At 36.6% G+C, this 22,298-nt stretch overlaps 1 protein-coding gene across 2 annotated transcripts; it reads right to left on the bottom strand.

The window, feature by feature from the left end:
• Positions 1-4,710: 4,710 nt before the first annotated feature.
• On the bottom strand, positions 4,711-21,337 carry FBXO30 (F-box protein 30). Of its 2 annotated transcripts, XM_063631786.1 has the most exons (4): positions 21,123-21,211; positions 14,387-14,479; positions 10,898-12,947; positions 4,711-6,829 (listed from the first exon to the last, which is right to left on the bottom strand). In XM_063631786.1, the coding sequence occupies exons 3-4, from the start codon at positions 12,929-12,931 to the stop codon at positions 6,626-6,628; spliced, it is 2,238 nt and encodes a 745-aa protein (XP_063487856.1). In that variant the 5' UTR covers positions 12,932-12,947; positions 14,387-14,479; positions 21,123-21,211; the 3' UTR covers positions 4,711-6,625. The 2 variants fall into 2 exon arrangements, with proteins under 2 accessions (XP_063487856.1, XP_055122491.2); XM_055266516.2 differs by lacking the exon at positions 14,387-14,479 and having other exon boundaries at positions 21,123-21,337.
• Positions 21,338-22,298: the final 961 nt, after the last annotated feature.

Genomic DNA, 22,298 nt, shown 5'->3' on the forward strand with positions numbered 1-22,298 from the left:
ATTCAAATAGTTTTTTCCCCACAAGACAATACAAAAGCATAAAAATGTACACATCAGTACAATTTATTAAGTCACTCTAATACAAGTTGCATTTGTTCTTTAAAAGAAACAAAGTATAAAACTATAAAAAAAATCACCTTGAAAATTATACAAATTTTTTTCAAAGCATGAATTTGAAAACACATCTTTAAAAAGCGTGATTGGGATGTGCCACAAGGAATCATAATAAATTTCAAAAGAAAAAATAAACATTGACACAGAAATCAATCACTCAGTCACAGAAGTATTAAATATAAGGAAATTTTGATGAATTACAGCTTTATTTCTGCTGCCGTCAGGAATACTTCTATGATGGAATTCACAAATTTTACTAGAACTTTAAGCTGAATAGATTCGTCATGTTACTAATGCTATAAATTAATTCTAAACCACGGTTTGGGCATTTCACAAACATTGAGACCACTAGTTTTTGGCTTTGGTAATGATTGCAAATACCAAATTCTTTTCTTTTTAATTGTAATAAAATACACATCAAATACACCATTTTAAAGTATACAATTCAGTGGCATTTTGGCACATTCACAATATTGTGCAACTATCCCCACTATCTTGTTCTACAGTATTTTCATCAATCCAAAAGAAAACCCCATACTCATGAAGCAGTCACTCCCCTTCCCCCAGCAACCATGAATCTGATCTATTTCTATGAATTTACCTATTCTGAATATTTCATATAAATGAAATCATATAATATGTAGCCTTTTGTGTCTAGCTTCATTCACTTAGGTTTTTTATCCTCCAAAGAATATCACATCTTTCTGCATTTAAGGTAACATTTATATAAATCATGAGAAAAGGAAGCTAAATGACATCTTCAGTAAGTGAATCGGCACAATGACCTTTCAGAATGCAGTTAAAGTTTTCAATACTGAGTAGTATTCAAACATTGATCAAATGAACAATACTACTTTAACATTTTAAGTGCAAATAAATATCTTTAGAGTTCATGTCCACTGAATTATTAGCCATCCAGAATAAGTTATTTCATATGTCATGGCTGTCATGACAAAGCTATTGGAATGTTGTAGGGACCAATACTGTTCTCTCCATATTTTATTTAAAATACAGATTTTTAAAAAAGTCATCAATTGACATAAAAGACATCCAGTTGACCTAATTATTCATTGGGTAATTTTCCTCTTGAGCAGATACAGTGCCCATTATTTCCATGGTTTGATTTCTTTCAATCAAATAACGCGGTTAAACCTGATGCTGATACTTCAGTTAGATTCAGCAATACTTGCTGATTTTTGAAGAAAAAAATGAAAAAAAATTTGTTTCTTCATGGGTGAGCTGAGAGAGACTTTAAAACAAGCATGATAAGTTACTTAAATCTAGAACTACTGATCAAAATGACTAAATTCAGGGTCACCTCACCAGAAAACTGAAGTCATGGGCTAAAGAAGCAATAATGACAATATGGAAAAGAAGATTTCAACAGAAAAAAATATTCTAGGACGGCAGAGTGCAGGACCCCTTTTTTTCAATTTCAATCTTTTGAATATTAACAAATTGTTACTGTTCTTATGTCATCAGACTTTAAAACTACTACTTAATACTAATATAACAATGTTACTTTTTGACTGGAAAGGGTATTAAAAAGCTATCTAACTCTAGTCAGTTTCTCTGTCAAAGAATAAACAAATATATCAACCTATTTGTCTCAAAACTGAGAAACAAAATTTCTAAAAATTTATATTAGAAAAGGGTAGAAATTAAATCTGATGAATTTGCCTTTGTTAGGAGAAATTGACCTAATTTATTGATCTTAAGAGCAATCTGACCTGATTAATTGGTCTTAAGAGTTCAACACAAATGCAGTTTTGTTACTTTCAAATACACGAAGAACTATTAACCACCACAAGAACTAGCTACATATTGAAGAACCATTCCCTAATATTTGCATGCAAATGGGTTAATAAAATTATTTTGGAGATGCTTAACTTTTTACCCAGTATTTGCCTTATGTTGTCAGTTCACTTCAAAAATGTTTTCTTCATAGTAAAAGACAGACGCTTCCATCCAGCTTATCAAAAAGATTGAAAATTATTTTCAAAAAAGGACTTTGCATCAATGAATTTTTATTATATTTCTATACAGCATGTTCATGAATATTCCTTATAACCCATTTCTTTGTAGCTTATTAATGAAAAGTCACTCTCCACATAATACACTGAAATATAAAACAATCTGAATACAAAATGCCAGTTTTGAAATGTGCTAAGGTAACAAAGCACCTCAAGATGTATCGCCATTAATACATCTCAAGGTGTACTGGCCAATCATGAAGATTATATATGTCAAATAAACAGGTATAAGCAATTTATTTAAAAAAGTTTAATCATAGATGCAATAACCTACTTGTAAAATTCAGCAAGAGGCCCTAGTTTCGCAAAGATTTTCAGAGCAACATACCACACTTGGTTAGTTTCCTTTTGGTATTGATCCAAAATGCTTTCCAAAGCAGTAGGAATCAAATATCCTAGGCAACATATTCCAAATTTCTTTACATCTCTTTTCTTCCTGCATTCGTAAAGTGAAAAAGTGATCCATGTAAGAACATAATTCTCTCTCAAATATCCCAGTACACTAATCACTGCCTAAATTTTGAGTACCTATTTTCTCATCCATAAAATTCAAATTTGAAAGGTTTTATCTCTTGATCTCACTTTAATCTTTTAAATAAAGGGAAATAATTATGTAAAAGATGACTTCAAAAGCAAACCATCTTTCCTTTTCCCTTGTTTAGAAAGGACTTCATTAGAGTTGATCTTTTCTGAATTCGAACTTTGCTTTTTTGGAAATCAGATAAATCCTGTCAAACCCCATTATTAAATTATCTTAAACACCATGAAACAAGTCACTGATGAGTTGATAAAGGTATAACTAATATTCTCTGCTTTCTAGACCTTATGAGCATCTTAAGTAAGACTACTTAACAGCAACATTTAGATAACCAGTCAAACACCTATCAGAGAAATTCTTTCTATCAAAAGTCTGTCCAGAGAATGAGGGCCAATTGCTTTCTTTCTACTGCACTTCTAAACAACCAACTCTGTAAGCTCCAATCACATCACCAATGTGGCATGTCATGCATGAAACAAACACATTTTAAAATATTTGAATAATTTTCCTTAGGAAATTTTAAAATTAATAAACCCCATGTCTTTTCAGGTTGGGATGCAAAACATGAAGAAATCTGTTTTGCTTCCAAACACCTAAAACTAGTCAAATCTCCACAGGTAAAACTGTTATCAATATAGTAATATAAACTACCATCTCTTCAAGGGATATGGAAGTTTTGCTGAAAATCCTATTATCAGCAACATTACTAAGATCCCAACATCCAATGTTAAAGGACAGATATTAATAGCAACAATATTGATGAGATAGGCAGCACAGAGTCAAAGATCAAAAAAGATTCTATACTACTGATAAACAAGGGATCCAATCTTTCATAACATCTTATTGATAGGGTTGAAAAGATCCCTAAAAATATTTTTTGTAGGATTTAATCCAGTATTTGTCTACTTCTACTCTTTGATTACCCTACAATTTGAATATGTTCACAACTCTACAACCACTAAACAAGAGAATGAGATGACTAGGCTAAATGTTACCGCTAATGAACTAAAATTTGCACTGCAATTTACCTTGAACAGAAGAAACACTAGTAAAATTTTAGTAAAATTTTAAATACTAGTAAAGAATACAAGTCCAACAACTACAGTACCCAGTGTATTTTGTCATATGGCTGTAAAATTGAGACAACATATATAGTTTAACCATTAATTACCATTACTCTGACTTTTGGATTACACATATATTTATACAAACACACACAGGCACACACATATATCCACTCCAGTAATGCACCAGAGGGCAGCTGGCATGACCCAGGATTCCCTCTAAGTTCTAATACTTTACTGTGCATTAGAATCACCTGGAGATCTTGTTAAAACAGATTGCTGGGTCCCACCCCAGAGTTCCTGATTCACTAAGTCTGGAGAGAAGCCTAATAATCTGCATTTCTAACAAATTCCTAGTTGTTGATGTTCCTGCTGGTCCAAGGAACACACTTTAGGAACCACTGCTGTAAGATCTGTGAGTCTCAAAATCCAGAAAAAAGAGTGAGAGAGGGAGAAGAAGGGAAAGGGAGAGGGAGAAAGATTAAGCTAACAGGCAGTATTGGGGAAGGAGGCAGAGGACAAAAGTGAATTCAAATACTTCCCTCCATCCCGATGCCTGCCTTTTACCTTGCTATTTAGCAAAGACTAAGGAATCAATGATGACTTCTCAAAGTACAATCTATTAGGCCAACATAAAAACCTTTTCACACTTAGGAGGAGAGACAGATGGTTTCCATGACAACTTTTAGAGCTATAACCATGCTAGAAACTCTTCCACCTTTCAGTGCACTTAGGTGGTATTACTTTCGAGACACTGAAGGATCAGAGAAAGCTAACTAATGAGTGTCTCAGATTTTAAAAAAATTAAGGTTCACTAGTAAAACATGGGTGAGCAATGATAACAACTACCATAACATGCAGAAAATCCACATTACAGAAACAATATGATTGTGTTGGAATTTGTCAAACTTTAAGTATTAAAATTTTATTTAAATGAATGTTTTTAAGTTATTGAGCCATGTTAAGGGAAAACATTAATTTTATTAGAACTTGAACAAATGTTTCACAAAGAAAACATTTTAACAAAATGGTATGGGTGGCATAACAATAACAAAAAAGAGAACAGCAAAATGTGTAAAAGAAATATAAGGTGGAAAAATTGATAAATATCTCATAATCCAGTGTGGAAATAAGAAGTCTAAATTTAAAAACAATGAATTTTAAAAAGCATAACTATAAAACAAAAGTTAATGCTTGTGTTATCCTAACCACAGACACATTCTTCAGCAAAACTTTAAAAGGCAGAGTTATATTTTATGGTATTTAATATCTTTTTTCTGTTTTTTTCACAGAAATAGAAACTGTTTATTCAATCTCACAGTTGAAAAAGAAATTTTAAGCACTGAGAAATAAGTATTCTACTATTTAAAATGATTGGTGAGGCAAAACAATGGATTAGTCTTTAATGCTCTATTTTTCAACTGTACTAAGGACTTGATCCAACCAAAACAAATCTTAAGCTTCAGAACTCTCTAATGCCCAAGGAACGCCTCTGCCTGATTGCCATATAAGGGAATCAAGAACCTAGTAATCGTGGAGTACTCTCAGGGACAAATGTAGGAAGGGAGGACACAACAGAGTTTTCACAATTTTAACAAGTAATCTGTCACCATTTCAGACTACCAAATGCTAATTTACTTAAGACAAATTATTTAAGTATATATCCCCACCTTTGCAATTTATTTCTAAATACTGATATATTCATTTTGTAAGCAGACCACATCAGGTTAATAATGGTATAAATCAATTTGAAAACTATAATAAACTACTTCAAGAATAGGTATATTTTTCCATTATACCTTGATCATTATGCAAAGATGGAATTCTTACTTTCTTGGTGGTAAAGCCTATGGGAAATTAACTTGGAAATGTTTCAAAGAGATTGTCAACCAAGACAGGTTTCTACATTATTGTCATTTTACAAAGATAACAAATTTCACGTTTTTAAATGTCTTAAAACAACATAGTTGTAATGTTTATAAACATCAAAAGGCAAACATTTAATAGTCAAGCCCTTTGCATTCTGAATATTTGAAATTTATACAATACGCCCAATTCAAACTTAAAATGAGGTATATTTTCTTTTAAAACATTAGATAACTAGCAAATATGTAATATCAGGAGCTGTTTCAAATTAAATTATATTCACAGGCTTGCTTTTTGTTTGTTTTTGCTTTGTCCTGTCATATAGTACATTGCGATCAGTCTTTGGATGTGGCATCTAACAAAAAAGAAAGCTGCACATGGTCACTCTGTGTGTTGAGTTGTAAGCATATGAGATAAAAACATCTTTGTGGATTATTTTTAAAACATGATAAACCGCATTACCAAACTTTATGATTTTACGTATGTAAGTATATATTAGAGATCATTTGTGCATTAATAATTGTATAGGGAAGCACTAAAAAACAAAAACATTATAATGATTTTATGGCAGTGCTTAACAAATTCAGAATATTTTTATATGAAAAACCTATGCTGTAAAAAATCTGAATCAAAGTTTTGCTTTTTGATTGCATGGGTTGCAACCCACAGAAAACAACAAATAAATTGGCCAGGATTTTTTTAGTTTAAGAAGCAAAAATTTAAGAACCAAAATATGCACACCACTGAAAACACTAATTCTTAAAATTATGTAGCTAAAAATTAAATCACCCTGTCCAGCAAGTTCCAAGAATTTCACACATTTCAAACATTAAGGCAACTTTTTCCAACTAAACAGTACTTTATAAAAATAGATGTCACTTCAAAACATTATATACACAGTGACAATAAATTTAGCTAGTTGTAATATTTAATACATTAATAAAAGTTTCACATATTACAAAGAAATTATACTAGGTGCTTGCATATATGTGCAAGTAAAATTACAACTTTTAAAGTACAGGTTTTAAAACTGAGCGTAGTGAACGTCCTTCTTTAGTGAGTTCTCGTGTCACACACATACATGGCAAAGGGATTGCTTCCTCCCGTTTCTCGACAACATTGTAACTGCATTTCTTCAAGTGGTCTGCCATGCTTAGGATGTCAGCAAATTTCCATTCATTAACAGAACAAAATGCAGTACTAAATCGCCATACCTACAAGAAAATTCTACTTTAGATTTAAACAAGTCAATTTGTAGAGAATCAAAACACACTTTTTGCTCCTACTGCATACATTTCTGCTATTATAGAAGCATCCAATATAAAGTTTTAAATAGCAATAAAATTAAAAATTGGTAAATCCTTTTGGATACAAATATATCTGTCAAATATTTATAAGGTAAATCACTTCTATGACATTATGATTTCAATAAATTTAAAAACAATAAAAGACAAAACTCAGTATTAAAAATCACACCCAATCTGGCTTACTAAATGATTTTTAAAAAATCAAAACTGCACAAATTCAGAGCCATTTCCTAAAATATTATATACTACACACTATTCTTTCATACTGTCCAATTGGCTATCTAGAACTAATCACACTGTGGAGATACTGACAATGCAAGTGTTATTTTTCTTCTCCAAGTTTTTCTCTCCCATTCCTGTTTATAATATCAGTACTAAAAAATACCCTAGAATATTGTGTGCCAAGGTAAGCTTATTTTTCCACTGTGCACAAGTACTAAAGGTACTTAGTGATATTCAAGTACTTCAATTTGTTCAAAATGGCTCTGGAATTTTATATAAAAATAATATTTGTAAAGTGGATCCTATTTTAGTCCATATCATTGTAAAACATGTTTCTAGGCAAAATACTCACCTGCCATCCCTATTCATTTCTGTAGGTAAAAATATTAGCTACTTCCCCTTTTGTCCACCCAACAGCTCTAGGCCCTGAAGTACTGTCAAATTATTAGTCCAGCAAAGACTGTGCCCCATGCCCCTCATCTTTACAAATGAAACATAAAGCTACCTGAACATAAGTAACAAGCATGAATGCAGAGCAGGACAGACCTAGATAACAAGCATGAATGGGGCAGGACAGGCCTAGCCATGCCTGCTAAGTTTATCAACAGGCAAATGTCTAATTAGGGAACAATTTACACACGTTGAACAGCAGATGCTTTAGAACAAGCTTGTCTAACCTGGGGCCCGTGGGCAGCATGTGGCCCAGGACGGCTTTGAATGCAGTCCAACACAAATTCGTCAACTTTCTTAAAATGTTATGAGATTGTGTGTGTGTGTGTGTGTGTGTGTGTTTTGTTTTGTTTTGTTTTTAGCTCAGCTATCGTTAGTGTATTTTATGTGTGGCCCAAGACAATTCTGTTTCTACCAATGTGGCCCAGGGAAGCCAAGAGATTGGACACCCCTGCTTTAGAAAGGGGCAGATTTAAGAAAAACCCTCAGCATTTACTGCTTCTCAGGAAAGTATGGTAATGTCTTCTCGGGGTGGCTAGATGTCTTCAAATTTTGTGGGAAAACAATTATTTGTCAACTAGCAATAGAAAGTCCCCATTGTTCAGAACAAGGGTACCCCCTATACTCCTTAGGATTATGATCAATTACCCTTTATGGAGTAATTTCCCAGGAGTCAGTGAAGGCCTAGTGATAGTATAGATGTCACTAGCCTCCCTTACCATTCCCCATGCTCACAAAGCTACAAAAGGAATTAGGAGTTTTCTTTAAGCTTGGCAGGTGAATTAGCTGAAAGATTCAATGTAAACAGGCAGTCTCTCTACTTCCATACAACTGAGAGTCTGGTGAAACAAACTCATGAAAAGCAGGCAAAAGAAAATGTATGACTCCCACCTGCTGATGACAAGGTTTCTTAGTAATGGATCCATCTTTCATTCAAGTATGCATCAAGTATTTACTCAGAGCCTACTACATAGTAGGTGCTATGCAAAGCAGTATTTTGGTTCCCTGAGAGTCCCACTTCTCAAAGAATTTACAGTCTAGTGACTGAAACTGACAATTCATCAATCAATTTCAAAACAGCTCAGTGAGTGCTTTAGTAGAGGTGTATTACCACAGGAACACAGAGCAGTGCAACAACTTGTCAGGTTATGGGTCCCAAGAAGCTATCTTCAGGAGGTAAAACCTGAAGAGTAAGCAGGACATAGCAAGAAAGATGAAGATCACAAGATTGAGAAACCGGCTTCCTAAGTCAGTTAGTTGGCCAGCTTACTTAACCTCTGTTTCTTTGTCTGTAAAATGGGTACAGTGGATTATATAAGTTAATACAAGCAAAGTACTAATGCACACTGAGTAGCATAGTGCAGGTGCTCAAGTGTGAGAATTAGGGATGGCATATTTTAAAGACTTAACGCAAGAAAAAACATCAGGGAACTGTAAGTAAATCAATGCAGTTACAGTATAAAATGACAGGAGGAAAGTGAAAAGATAAAGATGAGATTATGAAAAGTCTCAAATGTTTTATTAAGGAGCTGGGCTCTATCCAGGGGTGATGAACAAATATTAAGGAAGTTTTTAAGCACTGTGGTGACAGCGTAAGAATTGTATTTAAGAAAATATACATCACATTAGCTCTTGTGTAGAGAATATATTGGAGAAGGGCCCAAATGGAAGTAGGAACCCAGTTAGAAGGAAGCTGTTGTTGTAGTCCAGGAGACTCAACTAAAGTTGGGACTGAACTTGGGAAATGGCAGTGGAAACAGAAAAGCAAACCTGAGAGGTTTCAGGACTTCATGATTATCTGAATAAAAATAAAGAGGGGAGAAAAAGCAGCCAACTCCTAAATTCCTGGTTTAGGAAACTTGGTGATGATGGTGCCACTTTCTCAGACGAAGAGGGGGAGGACTGGAGTAGGTTGGATATGTTGAGTTTGAGAAAGCTGTAGGGTAATCAAGTGGTAACGTCCAGTAGATGCTTGTATATAGTGGTTGGGAGTTCAGTGGAGCAAATGGCTAGGATACAGATGTGTGAGTAATCTATACAAATGATGGCGAGTTAAATTTGAAGAGTAGGTGAGATTTTCTGAAGGAATGATTATAGAATCCCCCCAAAAAAATTTCACTCCATATGTCAATACTAGTAGGCAAAGATAAAAAGAGGCCATACTAAGACTGTCTCATCCCAAAGGGAAGATACAAAATCATATGGAAAACAAAAATACACACAAACACAAGCAGTAGAAACTTTCTGCCATCAGAAATTCCCTTTGGAAAAAAAAAATCACGAAACAATTTGTGTGATCATTTATTGGTCAAGGCCTCAGCGAAACCAAGTGGACATAGTATTCTGAAAAATCAGTGCAATGAATGAAAGAAAACATAAAGGTGCTACGAATAAAGTAACCAGAGTTTGAATGCTGTGCAGCTAAATGTAAAGTTTATCACAATTGTTTCCACTTTAGAAAATGTAAAAGTTTCATATTATAAGTGTTCAAAAATAAAAAAAACACCTTCAATCAAAGATATCTGTAATGCCTTCCAGTTCCTACCGAGTAGTGCCAAATAGAAGCTGAGCAAAAGTAGGGTATCACAGAAGGAAAATGGTGTAGCTTGGATTTGCTTAGGTCTGCCTAAATCTCCAGCTTAGTTTCCAACACAGTATGCATCACTCCTTTGGACTCTACTAAACCCAGAGTCCCCACTCAAAATATCAAATCCTACTGCCCTACTCTGTTCTCACAGCGGCCTAAAGCATTTCCTCATTCATCCATTTATGTTCCTTATTCCCCATATCATATACTCCTCTGGTCACTTTAATATATGACCATAGTAGTAGTTGTAACTTATTCTCGTCTCTTGCTATTTAGGTTATACCCAAAACAACCAAATCGTAGGAACAAAATTGCCATAGAATGGAGAGACAATTACAAGCAGGAAACAAACCCTGTTCTTGCTTCCTCCATTATCTTATGGTGCACATTTTTCAGATGGAGTCCAAATTAGAAGATGGTAACATGGACCCAAACAAAGAGAGTTGTTATAGAAAAACTGAGAAACATAAGTGGTCTCTGCCACATTAGATTATAATCTAGTTCTAGGAAATCAGTAGTAAACCTATAATTATGGCAAACAATTCTAACTATCCTAGTTCATTATTAATTACCATTAAGAAAAAGTCTGTCATCACGCTGATTTAGTAAGTTTTAAGGAATGGTCAATTTCTCAATAAGATATTAATTGTATTAATTCAGCAGTGTTATTAAAGGCCTCTTTACGTCAAATAAGAGGTTGTAAAGATTACACTAACCTTTTCTTTTATCTGCCATGATGAATTTCCTTCTGGATACTTCCTTTTCCGCCACTGCAGTATGACCATGCCACGAGACTGAAGCAGGCTGCCACACACATCCCTCATTAACTTGGATACACATGAGAGCTGGCACAAGCTGAAGCCATCGAGAAAGCCTGCAATATGCTGCAGGACCTCAAAAGGAAGACTACTTAGATGGTCATTATGCAATCCCAACACACAGTTTCTAGCAGGCTCCACTAATACTGTAGATACACATGGCTGAACTCCAAATGACCTCAAATGGCGGTCATGTATAATCTTCGCTCCTTGTATTGACGGACAAAATCTACGCTGAGAATAGGTACAACCATAGTAAGCTAAAGGGCACCTCTGTTCCATCCAGCCATTGAGTCCAGCATGAATGTCACCATGCACATTCTTAAAATGGGAAGAAAATTCTTTCCTTCTAAATAACTGTCCACACACAAAGGTAAACATTGAACGCTGCTTGGGTTGGTACCTAGCGACACACTCCAATACTAAATCCAGCCCAAGTGTCTGAAATGGACTTGGATTTGAAAGCTGAGGATTGGCATGATCACAAGCTGAAGCTGAAGCTATCTCCCCAACCATTGTACTTGTAGCTAATATTGCAGATGGAAGTGAAAAAGTCTGAGTCCCAACGTCAACGTGATAAATATCAGCCATGCGGCTATCAGATATACCCCTCCCTCCTGGAGAATCTCCTAGACAAAAAAGCAATGCTGCTGTGATCAGATCTATTCCTTGGAGGCCCATGGGATCTTCTGCAACTTCCAAATCTGATGTATCTACTGCTTTATCTTCCTTTGGTTTAGACCAACATGAATTAGAAAGAAAAGTGAATGAAGGAGCATGACTGAAAGATAAGACATCCACATTCTTCAAGTCCCCTAAGTCTACTTTTTTCCAACACAATTCACCTTCATCCTCATCATCTGGCATGAGGATATGCTGAACTGTGCCATTAGGCAAAGCACTGGATGGTATTATTTCCCTAAGTTGTGCTGCCACCACAAGTGAGCTGGAAGGTTTTGAAGTGCCATCTGATGATGCCACACAGTCTCCATTTGCTAAGTTACTTTGTTTTGAATCACCATGTAAATTCTGATTCTGGTCTATGACCTGGGTACATATATTTTCCAAAGGAAAGCCATTACAAAGAGCAGAAGTGTCATAAGAACTTGTATTCAAGTCACATAATAAATCACTTGAACCATTTTGTTCAGACTGGGCATTCTGATTGGTGTCATTGTAGTCAGTTCCACCTACTGCTCCTATCTCCTCCTCATAAAGATGATCTTGGTCTTTCAAGTTTTGATCCTCTAAGCTTTCTCTCGCATTTTGCTGTTCATCCATGTCATTTGGGACACTTGTATTTAACATGCCAATGTCTCTTGTAGCAGTATTCAGGATATCCAAAGCAGCAGCCAAACTTCTGGTTGTTTCTACAGTAGCTTGATAAAGTGCACCATAAGATTCTTCATCAACAGACACCAAACCATTAGTATGTGGTATTTCTGGGACACTTGATTTAACTGAGATTTGTTCTCTAGGTTTGGATACTTTATCAGTTGCTTTTGACATCATGGTGGCTACTTTGAGGGATTCTAAGAGCATTCTTTGGTCTTGAAGAGCCAAGGCCATATCCAATTGTGCCACTTCATCGACATCTCTGCTTAGATTTTCATATGATTTCCGGTCTGCATAACTAACTGGCCATCGATTCCATTCCATAGTACAGCACACCACACTTGCAGGACACATTTCTAGATGTTCAGCAACTTTATTTCGGGCCATGGTAAATGGACATCCAAAGTCACTATTTAAGCAAGGCACTCGTTCAAATGGACATAAAAGTCGATGCTCATCAGCTTTACAAAAATGGAAAACTGCACCACAAACCAATGGACAACCAATCAAATCACAGGAAATCCCTGGCTCTGGCCTGGTCATGCACCGTCTACTGACACAATTCACACAATGGGAATGCTGCAGCTCCTCCTCCATAATGGCCAGTCCAGCTCTGGTTGATGAAATGGAAAAAGATAAAAAATTAGCTAAAAAATGGTTGATTTTTCAAAATTGTTTAATAATTAAATCGCTAATGTATCTAATATCTTGGTTTATTTTAGGATGACAAATATAAAATAAACATACTTAACCAGTTAATTTTACATATAATCAATGTCTTGAAAGGATGTAAGCACTTATATTCTAGTAACAATTCAATACTGTAGAATGTCATAAGGGCTCATTTTTATATACTATATAACAATATGCCTAAAAGGGCAAAAGTTTCAAAATATACTATTTAAATTCTAATACTGTGTATTATATAATGTTAAAAACAAGTTAATGTGTATTTTAGATTTCAGGGTGTTTTCACTTTTACCTTTCTAATTTCAACTAAACTGATTTTGATTGTACCCCACATTTCAGAGATCTCGTATTACTAAAAGAAGAATATGAATTTCATGAATATATTTAAAACTTTCTTAGAAGTTTTCTTTTTATTCCTTCTAAATGAATTCATTTAAGATTTCATCTATTGATCCCTCCTTCTATATATGCCTTAATAAATTCTGCAACAAATTAAATAAGTCTTAATTAGAACATCAAGGAATTTATCCAGAAAATAAAAGTTCTAGCTTAAGCTCTGTGGCTGTGGGCAAATCAGTTACTTTTGAGGGCCACATTCATTCATTAAACGCCTATTTATTGTTTAACTATCATGGACCATGCACTGTGTTTGGTGTGGCAATATAAAGATTAGCAAGTCACAGTGCCTCCTCTCAAAAAGCTACAGCAGGATGTCAAAGACAGTAAAAAGTGTATCTCGTTTTTATGTGGTCAATTTGACAGAAGTAAAATGGTACCAATAGAGAAGATAATAATCAATATGAGTAGGGATTAGAGAATAAATCACAGTAGTCTTGACAGAGAAGTCTTAAGTACAGGACAGTAAACTGGTAAGAAAGAGAGGCATTCAATGCAGAAGTAATAGCATATGCAAATACAGAAAAGCATGAATTAGCAAAACCTCAAGTTCCCTAGTATTGTTGGATCACAGGGAAAAATGCAAGGTATCTGTAAGAGATGAGGCCAGAAAGGAATAAGGCAAATCATGAGTGCTTTATGCTGCTCCAAAGAGTTCACATTTTTACAGCTGGAAGTCACTGAGAATTTTAAGCAGAGAAATAGTATAAAATAACATGAACAGATTACAGATGTCTAATGGTCTTCCCTGCTTTAAAATTTCCATCATAACTTTTATAAATAAAAGTTTTATATGAAAAATAGAAGTCTAACCATAATATATTGACTTAATTATAATTATTGAGCCTATTCAATGTATTTTTAGTATAATCAACTTCTTTACTGGCGTGTTTCCTATTAGCAATAAAAACTTTAAAAGATTATTTAACCTTTAAACACTAAAATAATAGTCATGGAGGCTCAAACCTGTAATCCCAGCACTTTGGGAGGCCAAGATAGGAGGGTCATTTGAGGCCTGTAGTTCAAGACCAGCCTGGACAACATAGCAAGACCCTGTCTCTACAAAACAAAAACAGAAAAATTAGCCAGGCATAGTGACATGCACCTGTAGTCCCAACTACTTGGGAGGCCAAGGCAGGAGGCTCAAATGAGCCCAGGAAATTGAGGCTGCAGTAAGCCATGATTGTGCACCCCTGCATTCCAGCCTGGGTGACAGAGTGAGACTCTGTCTCAAAAAATAATAATAATAACTGAAATAATAACATAATATCCCCCCTTTGCCACCATTTTTTTTTCTTATCCAGTCAAGCTTTCTAAAGAAAAACTGAAAACCACCAAAAAACTTCTAATCTCCTATATATTCTTTAACTCTCTATTCTAGCCCTATTTTTACTACCCCTATTAAAACGGCTCTGCTGAGAACCTCAATACTAAATCTGGAGAGCATATTTTTCCAGACCCCATCTTCCTTGGCCATTGTATCGTGATGATAACTAATCCCTTATTTTGGGACTATTACATCCTCTTACTTTTCATGATGTCACTCCAGTCTTTCTCCTACCCTTAGTCTTCTTAACTATTACTCAATAATAATTACTGAAAAATTGCATTTCTTCAGGGCTTGTGTCATTTTTTGCTTATTCTGTACATTCTCCCTGGATGCTCTCATTTTCTCCAAAAGTTTCAATTACCACACATGAGCTGAAAATCCATCTATACATCCTGCCCAGATTCCTCTTTCAAACTCCTCTTCACTCTCTACAATGGATTACTTATGATATATTTCTACTTGTATATGGCACGGGCAACTCAGTTCAACATTTCCAAAATTAAATTACATAGTAGTAGACAAGAATTTCCCGGATAGGAAGGTGATTCTTAACCTGTTTTCTTCACCTCAGTGCATAAGAGATTGTTAACTCTCTGACATATTTTTCCACAAAATCTATCTCGGCTCCAGGTAACTAATTAATCACTCCTCAATTGCTATTATCTTTTTCTCCAGTTGAGGTATGAGTTTTCTCAAACTACTATAACAAAAGTGTACCTGAATCATCATCAACAGAGCTTTTCTTGATTCAGTAGAAAAGTTCCAAGTTGTTATTATGATGTTCAATGATGTCACAGAAAAAACAAGGTACATATTCAACACCAAACCTATATTTTTTAATTGTGGTAAAAATTACAAATTATGAGTTGAATACTTTTAAATGTTTATCTTCATAAATTTTAGATGTAAGTATAGAACTATATAAATACACATACTAAAATAGTCATATAGAAATAAAAGACTAATGACAAACATTTGTAAATTAACCAGACATTTAAAGAGAAACTTTATTAAGAATTACGACAAATCTTACTGAGTGATTAGATTGTGAAAACAGCTGTAGCTTTCTTATTTTGCAGGAACTAGACTGAGTTGATCTCACATGCTGAAGGTTACAAGCTTGACTGTTACTAAGGGAGAAACCTAAAAATACAAGCAGTTTCACCAGAAGTAACCAGTGCTCTCAGAACTTTTAGGGACACTTTATGTTACTGTACACACCATCACATGACACCACCAGGCAAAACATATCTTAAAAACATCACTTAATTCAAAAGTGCTTAAAATAGCAACTGCTTGAAACAGGGTCTGAGTTAAAAGCAAAAACAGCAATAATTTTCAAAGGTAGAAGGAAAAGTAGTCAAGCTTCAAATAAATAGTCTCTTTTACACTATTCATCCCCCTTGGAATAAGGTTTAAAAAAAGCATCCATAGCAACAAGTTCATAACATTTATTATTTTCTGAAGTAGACTTAGAAGGAAGACAGAACAGTAATTATGTACCTATTTTATCCTTCTTTACACATCTTTATAACAACCTGGAGGAAACTGAGGTTCAGAAAGAGTAAGTGATCTGTCCAAGGTCATCTACCTAGTAAGTGGCAGAGCTAGGACTGTATGTTCTAGCTCCACATCTGATCAACATCCATGGACAATAACAGGTATGTTTACTTATAAAAGTTTAAAAAAATAAGGCAGCACTTCTGTAACTGATGATCCAATGTTAAGATGTTATGTGAGGAATGGAGATTACACAACTTTGCTTGTAGTTTATCCCAACACTTAATCACTCCTGTGGTCAAGAAAGTCTTCTGGTCCCTTCCAATTATAATAGCATTTTACTCTGCTTTGAATATATATGTTTTAAATTATTTGAAGAATAATTTACATAGATAATGCTCAGTATAAGTGTATGGAACAACAATATATTACTAAATTTAACAATTCTTAAAATAGTCATACAAACAAGGAGTGAATTTCAATTCCATTTTCCTATTAACTATATCAAGAAAAAAGTTAAGAAAATATAGTAGTCAATACTCAGAGTACTCTGGGAATAGAATCCTCAGCTTCAGAATTTAAAACTCTTCTAGATTCATCCTCTTCCTAATCAAGACCACTACTATCAAATTAAACATGCCTTTTTAAAGTATTTTGCAATTGCTTGTAAATCTTGTAAAACAGGTTTAAAAACATCAATCTCTTATTTATCAGTTAACAGTGACACAGTAGGCACAGTAGAAAACAACTAACATCTCTAATAATTTACACTTGAATTTAAATTGTTGGAAAAGTTTCGTTGGACCAGAAAATATCAGTAAATCATCAAATGTTTTCAATTCTTTCAATTTTCTCTAAGAGAAGTTCTTTGCCAACTCATACTCTGTAACTGACAAGCAATTCATCAAAATAGTTCTAAGACATGGCATTTTCCCGTATAATGAAATGAGATCTTGTCATTAAAGGCATAAATATATTGCCCTCAAAAAAGCATTTTTAAAAAATTCATTAAAATACATAAGGAGGTAAGTAAATATAAAGAAGTACAAATTAGCATGATTTTAAAATATAAGAGTCATCCAATATATTCAAAATAACCTGCTGCCTCAAGGCTGTTCCTAATGTCTGCCTCTACCTCTAACACACAGACACAGACACACATCCCTTTTCCTCCCCACACGCCCCTGCTGCCTCAACCCTAAGTCCTGGCTTACCTGTTACTTTTCCACATACGCCAAAGACAAGGTGAGGATCCCATATTGTGTGTACTCATTACACACTGTCTTTTTCCTTGGTAATACTAGTGACAACTCTAAGTCAGTCATCATTCTGTTTAATATCTATTTCCACAGGAAAGCTATAAGCTCCACGAAAGTCAGAATCATCTCTGTCTCATTCATTCTTATGTTCCCTACATTCAAAATTCTGCCCCAATTAGAGACTCATTTGTGTTAAATACACGATGAATTATAATATAATAATGAAATGGACAAATGAGATTCTTCATTTCACGGAAAACTACATATTCCACATAAAAATACCTTACAGATCTGGCATCAATCAAACTGAATCAAAATTACTTCACTGTACTGGCCATAAAAAGTCAATGGTGCTCAAACACATGTTGAGCACGTAAGTAATATGTTCCAGGTATTATATATGGAGTAGGACAAATCATCTATCGAAAAAAGCAAATCAAAGAAAGTTAGTTTCAACCTTCCATTGTTTTAAAATCTTAAATAATAATTATATGAGAAACACAGGAGGAAGCATTTACCTTATATTTTTCCACTATTTTAATTCCCTAATCAACCCTGCAGATCAATTACTGGAAAAAAAAATGAATATAGAAGCACCGGGTTCAAAAAGAAAGGAAGGGATTAAGGTCTGCACATGCAAAGGTGTCCGAATAGGGTAGAGAGTGAGAAAAATAAGTTCAAAATAGGAAGTGCTATCAGCCTACAGCTTAGTATTACAATTAACATGGTATTAGATAAAATATACGTAAAACAGTAATATACTGTTCCAATGTAAGGCTGATATAAAACTACAGACAGATTTGTTCAATTAATTAACCATTACTACAGGTTAAGTTCACAAATGAAATTTCAAATTTGGCAATCAGTTATAAGCTCTTCCAGTGCAAATCTCATCCCTGGTAAAGTCTAGAGGTATTAGTGCATAGTACCTCTGCTGACTGATCTGTTTATCAGGTGCACTCAGCTTTAAAAATCCTAATAAATCTAAACCCTAGTTAGGCATCTTATCTTACTGTTTAAAAAGAGTTGGGGTTGGGGGGCGGTGGTTAGACAAAATAAAAAAGATATTATCCTTAAATTCCCAACTCAAAGCACTAGCTTTCAGTCCCAAATGGCTAAATGCATTACAATGTGTACATTCTTTTATTAAACTTTCGTTCTTTTTATTTATAAAATGGATGACCTAATTATATGGACTTTTTTCACATTTTATTGTTCCAGATATATCAAAACATGTATCTTTCATTTCTAAATAGAGTCATGGTCATGAGTAGCTTATTCTAAAGTGAAATCTAACTACTTGCAATGTTCTCCACTAAATAAGTAAATGAAATCATAGACTTACATGGGAAATTGAAATAGTATTAATAAATATTTAATACTCGGACTAGAACCTATTTGAGTTGATACTCAGATAAAAATAATCCACCCAAATGGTAGAACTCAGTTTATTAAAACAGGTAACATGACATGAGGGAATGGGCTTCCAAGGAGTCTCAGCTTAGTGACCTTGAGGCAACTACGTTACTCTGGAAACAATCTAGAACTTTATAAAGATTGTTTACAATTATGTGTCCAATAGGATATAAACATGTAGTTCTCAGAAACCAGGTGTACTTCGATTTGCACAACAGCCACACTTACATACACAAAAATTGTACGTGTAATTATTTTTATGAGATCATTAATTAAACGCACTCCTATGAGGAACTACCTAGTAATAACACTACCCATTCTTTAAAAAAAAGAAGATTTTCACAGACTGGGTTTTGACCGATCCGCTTGTCTGTATCTAACATCTAGCTACCTAAAATATAGAAGCAACTTGCCTAAGGCCAATCTCCTCTATTTCATCACACTGAATTTGAATTTAATATATATTTTATACAGCCTTTGACTCAATTGTTTTATGTCAAAAATTCTACAAATACAATGACATTCCATAACATGTACTAACTCCTTTTATCAAATAAGCAGTCTTAGGAACTGAATTAAAATATTTATCCAAAATCATACAGAATAGCACAGGGCTTATCCTTTAAAATATTCACATCTTAGAAACATGTTATATCAAACAGTGAGCATTAACCAATGCCTATTTTGGTGACCTTAAAGTGCCTCTCTATACACGTTAGCATTACTTATATAATATTGCTTTTTAATGATATTATTAGGACACTTTTTAGAAGAAGTCTTCCAGTGCTAGACCGGGAGAAATACTGGATTGAAATTAAATACCTAGTACACTTGGTATACATTAAAGTTTGCCTATATTCGAAACTTCAGTTATCTTACAGCATTCACGAAACTCCACCATTTCCAGAATTTAAAAAAAAAAAAAAAGTTACGTCACGGTATTAAAGTGCTAGGTAAAAACAAATTGGCAATTTAAAAAGTTAGCAAAACACCATGTTATCCCCAATTAAACTTTTGTGATGAGAAACAGTGACTAAGCATGAAAAAGAGTGATTCAGCGGAAACCGCATATTGAAATCTAACCCTCTGAAAAATCCTAAAGGTTTATTTTATGCTGCTCTTTTCCTTTTCCCATGTCAACAATTGGACTGCTTTGGAAAACCTTAGTATGAGCGAATGCAAAACCTGTTAATATAATTTCCATAGGTCTCTAAAGAACAAACAGTATTGAAACTTAGCAAATGGAAATTAAAATTTAAAAAGTTTGGGATTTTGTATTAAAAGAGTTTTAAATTAATCTACACCGATATCAGAATGCCCATAAATAACTTCATCTTGGATCAGAGTCAACGAAGTAATCATGGAATAAAAGGTCAATTCGTTCCCAAGCATCTTTTATCTGGGACTTACGACAGGGCTCAAAAAGAAAAACAAGAGAAAGGGAGAGGGAAATGGAGTACTAGGACCTTGGTAAACACATACTGTTCTGCCTCTTTGCCTCTATACTCCCAAATATACCCGTTAAAAACATACTGGCAGATTACTTTGAATTCAGCACGCGCTCTATAAACCCCTTCCAAGCAAAGGAGTTCTAAGGCGCAGATCTTGGAACAACACAAATAACCTCGGGTCTGCAAAATAAGGAAGTTTTCCTTTAATAAGGACCGAGGCTAAGGCTAAGATCCTCTCACTTCCATGAATGGCAAAGTTACCAACTTTGCTCATCCCGTGCAGACAGTGGATGATGCCTCCCCAGTCTTACTTTAACCCATTTGTCCCCAAAAAACCCAAGTTTCTAAAAGCCAGACGGAACGAGAAGCTTAGGGTTCCCTAAGTTTAACTCCTCCTTCGTCCCTTCCCAATACACAGACACACAAACTGGGGGGGGGACACGGAGGTCGGTGCCCTCGGGGCTTGAGTCGCCATTTGCTGACCTCAACGGCTGGCCCGGCATGCGGCCCGGCGAGGACACCAGCGCCGCGGACGCCCTCTCAGCGCGCCCGGACGGCCGACCCGGGACGCGCACGGACCGGGGTCAGCCGCCTTTCCTCGGCTCCAGGCCGGGTCCGTCAACCCCACGGCCACCAGCGCCAGCGCCTCGGTCCCGGCCGCGGGCCTCAAACTGCCGGGCCGCCGCCTTCGTCCCCGCCGCAGCGCGGACGGCGCCGGCCTCCCCTGCGGGCCTCCAGACACTCACCGGCCGGCGCGGCCGAACCGCGGCCCAGGCCCTAGATGCCCTGGACGCCGTGCCCAGCTGCTCCGCTCTGTCCCGGCGACGCTCTGTGCCCCACACAGCCGTCCGAACCGCCTCCTCCGCCCCTCTTCCCCAGCCGGGCCGCCGCCTTTTCTCTTCTCCCGGCCTACTCCACAGGCAGCCGCCCTCCTCGCGCCCCGCCCCGCTGCGCCCCGCCCACCCGGCCAGGCTTCGGCCGACAGCTGGGCGGGGACGCGCACGCATGCCCGGCGTGGACGCGCACGCCGCCCTCTGACCCCCGCAGCGACGTGGCTAGAGTAGGGTCTGAAGAGATCCCCCACTGTGGAGAGTCTTGTCGTTGGATTCCCGCGGCGCCCCGTGAGGCTCCGCCCCGGCGGTGCTACCAAACCCTGTTCGATTTTAGAATCGTACATTCCTAGAGGGAATCCTAGACCCCTCATTTTACAGTTGAGGAAACAGGCCCAAGTAGCATGACTTGTTCGCGCCGCTAGCCGAAGGAGCAGCAGCCCCGATCCCTTGACTCCGGGGCACTGCTTTCCCTGTAGCTCATTTTTGGAGGAAATGGGTCAGCCCTTGCTCGACCTTTGGTGATTGCCGCCACAGGCCTTCCCGCCGGCTAACTCAGCGTGCCCAAGTCCCGAGACTTAGTGCCGGAACGGTGCTGTGACCCGTTATCCTCTGTCGGGTTTTCCTCCCCCTGGGAAAGCTCAGCCCTGGATCCCGGCGGGCGGCGGAGCCTCTCTGGAGCCCGGAAGGGACAGCCCACCAGGGTCTGCTTCTGTGAGGGACTGAGGCGTCATTCCGCGAAGGTAATTAGCTGGGGAGGGGGCTTGAAGCCGCTTTTGCAGTGTACCTTACATATGACTGGGGAGTAAAGAAATCCCACAGGGCTGTATCAAAGAATGGATGGATGTCCACGCCCCCGCTGCCACCACGAAGCCTTGGTCTACGGCCGAGAGACAGTGATTCCGAGCTCTGCGTGGTGGGAGCCGCTCACCTGCCCCCACCCCTCTGTCGGGGACTCCTGCCCACCCCTGTCGCAAGAGAATTACAACAAAGGGAAGATGGCTGTAATCCTGGCAGTGGGGATGGGGGCAGAGCCCGGAAAACACTGTTGTCATCCTTTTTGTGGTTGCAACTTTACCCTCTGCTGTTGTG

This window comes from Symphalangus syndactylus, chromosome 2, assembly GCF_028878055.3.
Source record: "Symphalangus syndactylus isolate Jambi chromosome 2, NHGRI_mSymSyn1-v2.1_pri, whole genome shotgun sequence".
Classification (NCBI taxonomy): Eukaryota; Metazoa; Chordata; class Mammalia; order Primates; family Hylobatidae; genus Symphalangus; species Symphalangus syndactylus.